Consider the following 4,623-nt stretch of genomic DNA (forward strand, 5'->3'; position numbering starts at 1 on the left):
TGGACGACCTTGCCCTTCATTAAGGGTGAAAATATCTAACAACTAATTGACTAAAATTAAGACTCTGAATTCGGCCAAAGTGAAGTGAAAATTGACCGAAATTATTAATGCTAACAAACAACTAATAATGGTAAATAAAACCCTAATTAGCAAGCTAGTGCTCCGTGAACTAGTCTTCACTTGGTTCTTCCATTTGAAGGAAAGTGTATAGAGTAGTTTCTCCATTATGTAATCCTTCAATGGTCCTCAAGTCATCACCAACTCGTTCTTGAATCGTGCAAACAAAAGCTTGAAGTGATTCTTGAATTCTCCTAGCACGCGCTCTTGTAATTGGACCACTGGGTATTTGCATGACCTGAGCACTAGAAGTTTGAGCAGTCTTGAGCCCCTCCTCATTAGTCCCCTCCTCTTGAAGGCGATTTGTCCTCAAATCAAACTCATCGTCTGCATGAAAAGGACTCAAGTCAGATACATTAAAAGTAGCATGTACCCCATACTCACCTGGAAGTTCAAGTTTGTAGGCATTGTCATTTATACGCTCCAGGACTTGGAATGGACTATCTCTCCGTGGGAGTAGCTTACTACGCCTTTTGACTGGGAACCTCTCTTTGCGCATGTGTATCCATACCCAATCGCCAGGCTCAAAGATCATCTTGCGGCGCCCCTTGTTGGCACTGTGGATGTATTGAAGTGTACGCTTCTCGATGTTGGCTCGCACCTTAGTGTGTAACTCACGGACATATGCAGCTTTGTTCTTACCATCCAAGTTAACTCTCTCATGAACAGGTAAAGGAGTTAAATCCAAAGGTGTGAGAGGGTTACAGCCATACACAATTTCAAACGGCGAATAATATGTAGCAGAATGGACAGTGCGATTGTATGCAAATTCCACATGTGGTAAGCAATCTTCCCAAGATTTAATGTTCTTTTTAATAATTGCGCGCAATAGGGTAGATAAAGTCCTATTAACAACTTCGGTTTGACCATCAGTTTGTAGGTGGCTAGAAGTAGAAAATAGCAATTTAGTACCTAGTTTACACCACAAAGTTTTCCAAAAATAGCTAAGGAATTTGGCGTCCCTATCAAAAACAATAGTGTGTGGCATGCCATGTAATCTAACTATCTCACGAAAGAATAAATCTGCAACATGTTTAGCATCATCTGTTTTAAGACAAGGAATAAAATGGGCCATTTTGGAGAAGCGGTCAACTACCACATAGATTGAATCATGTCCTTTTCTAGTCCTAGGTAGTCCAAGCACAAAATCCATTGACAGATCAACCCATGGTTCATGTGGAATTGGCAAAGGCGTATAGAGACCATAAGGGTATACCTTTGATTTTGCTTGGTGACAAGTCACGCACCTTTCAATGTGGCGTTCCACGTCACTCCTCATGCGTGGCCAGAAGAAATGTTCTTGGAGAATCATTAAGGTCTTGGCAATGCCGAAGTGTCCCATTAGCCCTCCTCCATGAGATTCTCTTACTAAGAGTGTGCGCATGGAGCTCTTGGGAATGCAAAGCTTGTCCTTGTAGTATAAGAACCCCTGAGAGACGAAATAATGCTCACGAGCGTGTCGTGGCAAGGAGGAAAAAATCTCACCAAAATCTGAGTCAGTTGCATAAAGTTCTTTAAGGAATTCAAAACCAAGCAACTTAGCATCTAATGTAGTGATAAGTGTGTGTCTTCGCGAGAGTGCATCAGCCACTACATTCGTCTTACCTGTCTTCTATTTGATCACAAAGGTAAAACTGTCAATGAAGGTAATCCATCGTGCATGTCGCTTACTCAACTTGTCTTGGGACTTGATATGCTTGAGCGACTCATGATCTGTGTGCAAGACAAACTCACGAGGGCGAAGGTAATGTTGCCATGTTTGTAGAGCTCGCACTAAGGCCATTAGTTCCTTATCATAGGTTGAGTAGTTTAGAGCAGCTCCATTCAACTTCTCGCTAAAGTTGGCAACTGGGCGGCCCTCTTGAAGTAAAACAGCGCCAATACCTATACCAGAAGCATCACACTCTACTTCAAAAGCTTTGTCAAAATTAGGTAAACTAAGAACAGATGCATGTGTGAGCTTGTGTTTAAGTAATTGGAAAGACTTAGCTTGTTCCTCTCCCCAATGAAATTGCACATCTTTCTTGACAATTGACGTAAGTGGGGCAGCAATTGTGCTAAAATCCTTGACAAAACGCCTATAGAAGCTTGCCAAGCCATGAAAACTTCTCACCTCACTTACAGTGGTAGGGGTTGGCCATTCACTAATAGCCTTCACCTTGTCTTGATCAACATGAATTCCCTGCTCACTTACAACATAGCCTAGGAAAACCAATTGATTTGTGCCAAAGGTACACTTCTTAAGGTTAGCGTAGAGGCTCGCCTTGCGAAGTGCATCTAGGACCATTTGTAAATGCACAACATGCTCATCTAGACTCTTACTATAGATCAAAATGTCATCAAAGTAAACGACCACAAATTTACCAATGAAAGAACGTAAAACATGATTCATGAGTCTCATAAAAGTACTTGGTGCATTGGTTAGCCCAAAAGGCATGACCAACCACTCAAAAAGTCCATGTTTTGTCTTAAATGCAGTTTTCCATTCATCTCCTTCTTTCATGCGAATTTGATGGTAACCACTTTTCAAATCAATCTTAGTAAAAATGATTGCACCATGTAATTCATCAAGCATGTCATCCAAACGAGGTATGGGATGGCGGTACTTTACCGTGATGGCATTAATTGCCCTACAATCAGTGCACATTCTCCATCCTCCATCTTTCTTTGGAACAAGTAGAACTGGTACAGCACAAGGGCTTAGACTCTCTTTAATCCAACCCTTACTAAGCAACTCCTCCACTTGTCGTTGTTGCTCCTTGGTTTCCTCAGGATTGGTCCTATATGGTGCCTTGTTTGGAAGGGAAGATCCAGGAATGAAATCAATTTGATGTTCAATTCCCCTTAATGGAGGCAATCCATTAGGTATATCCTCAGGAAAGACGTCTTGATACTCCTGTAAGAGGTTAGTAATAACACTAGGCAAAGAAGCATCAAGAGCATTAGTGAGTAAGGATTCCTTGCCAAATAAAATAAATAAAACCTGATTAGAATGCAAGGCCTGTCTCACATCTTTCACCTTGGCAAGCATGCTGGGTTTTCTCTCCTGCGTGGGCTCTAAGGCCGAATGAGAGTGGTCCAATTTGCTTGAAGAAGGGTCGGCCGTCACTAATTTCTTAGCTTTGGCGTTGTCCTTCTTGGTGGTAGTATGCAAGTCATACTCTTTTTGTAGACTAACTTGATCCTCATGCACTTGTTGAGGTGTAAGAGGTGCAAGTGTAATCTTTTTACAATTATGTATGAAAGAGTATTTGTTCAAGAAACCATCAAAAGTGACTCTTTTGTCAAATTGCCAAGGACGCCCTAAGAGTATATGTGCAGCTTGCATTGGTACTACATCACACATAACATCATCTTCATACCTACAAATGCGAAAAGTAACCAAAACTTGTTTATGAACACGTACCTCTCCACTGTTGTTTAACCACTGAAGCTTGTAGGGACGGGGGTGCTCACTAGTTGGAAAGTTTAGTTTCTCCACCATCAATGCACTAGCAACATTAGTGCAACTTCCGGGGTCAATCACCAAGCTGCATACCTTGTTGGTCACATGGCACCTAGTGTAAAAGATGTTGTCACGTTGAAGCTCATCTTTACTAGCTTGAGTAGCTAGTGCTCTCCTTGCTACCAATCCAACTTTGTCTTGAGTTGGAACTTCCTCTATCTCATCTTCCTCTTCAACCAAGGAAGGCATGTCTTTGTACTCCTCCTCTTCATCATCAGTGACAATGTCTCCATTTGGTAGCACAAGCATGGTCCTTGGATTTGGACATTGGCTTGCAATGTGCCCAACTCCTTGATACCTCCAACATTTGGTGTCACGATGCCTAGGTTTTGAAGTTTCCATTGTTGATTTTGAAACAACCTTGGAGTCTGTTTTTGGAAAAGGTGGCCGTGAGCTGGTCCCTTGGTCTTGCTTCGGCTTTGGAGTGTTCCAAACATTCGGACCTCTCTCCTCCCTTCTGGGCTGGAATGGTCGAGTAAATGGTTGCGGATTAGGGTTATAATTTCTGGTGGTACCCCTCCGCTTGAGCCTTTGCTCAATATTGATAGCCTTTTCCACCATATCTTCTATCTCCACATAGTATTGAAGCTCAAGTTGATCGGCTATTTCAACCCTCAGACCACTGAGAAATCTTGCCATTGTAGCCTCTCGATCTTCTTGAATATCAGCTCTCAACATGGAGATTTCCATGTCCTTGTAGTAGTCCTCAACTGAGCGTTGACCTTGTGTCAAGGTTTGAAGTTTTTGGTACAAGTCTCTATGGTAGTGACTTGGTACAAATCGCTTCTTCATCAGTCTCTTGAGCTCAGTCCAAGTGGTTATAGCTGGTTCTCCACACCTTCTCCTGCTTGTAGCCACTTGTTCCCACCAAACTATGGCATAGTCGGTGAATTCTACTACGGCAAGTCTCAATTTTTATGCATCGGTGTAGTCATTACAATCGAATACTAGCTCCACTCGACTTTCCCATTCAAGGTATGTATCCGGATCAGATTTGCCTT

General features: G+C 42.3%; 1 protein-coding gene across 1 annotated transcript; it reads right to left on the reverse strand.

The window, feature by feature from the left end:
- Positions 1-437: 437 nt before the first annotated feature.
- Positions 438-4,414, reverse strand: LOC113743852 (uncharacterized). Its single transcript, XM_072049581.1, has 5 exons — positions 3,524-4,414; positions 2,674-3,013; positions 1,852-2,001; positions 1,365-1,608; positions 438-444 (listed from the first exon to the last, which is right to left on the reverse strand). The coding sequence occupies exons 1-5, from the start codon at positions 4,412-4,414 to the stop codon at positions 438-440; spliced, it is 1,632 nt and encodes a 543-aa protein (XP_071905682.1).
- Between the last annotated feature and the right edge of the window lie 209 nt (positions 4,415-4,623).

The sequence above is a fragment of the Coffea arabica genome, chromosome 5e (assembly GCF_036785885.1).
Source record: "Coffea arabica cultivar ET-39 chromosome 5e, Coffea Arabica ET-39 HiFi, whole genome shotgun sequence".
Taxonomy (NCBI): Eukaryota; Viridiplantae; Streptophyta; class Magnoliopsida; order Gentianales; family Rubiaceae; genus Coffea; species Coffea arabica.

Excerpts from the sequence above, each read along its gene's own strand:
- LOC113743852 (XM_072049581.1), bottom strand. The coding sequence starts at position 4,414 with ATGAAGAAGCGATTTGTACCAAGTCACTACCATAGAGACTTGTACCAA. Across the intron at positions 3,014-3,523 it reads GGTTAAACAACAGTGGAGAG|GAGTATCAAGACGTCTTTCC; the intron begins GTACGTGTTCAT and ends AACCTCTTACAG. Across the intron at positions 2,002-2,673 it reads CATGCTTGATGAATTACATG|GTATTGGCGCTGTTTTACTT; the intron begins GTGCAATCATTT and ends CTTCTGGTATAG.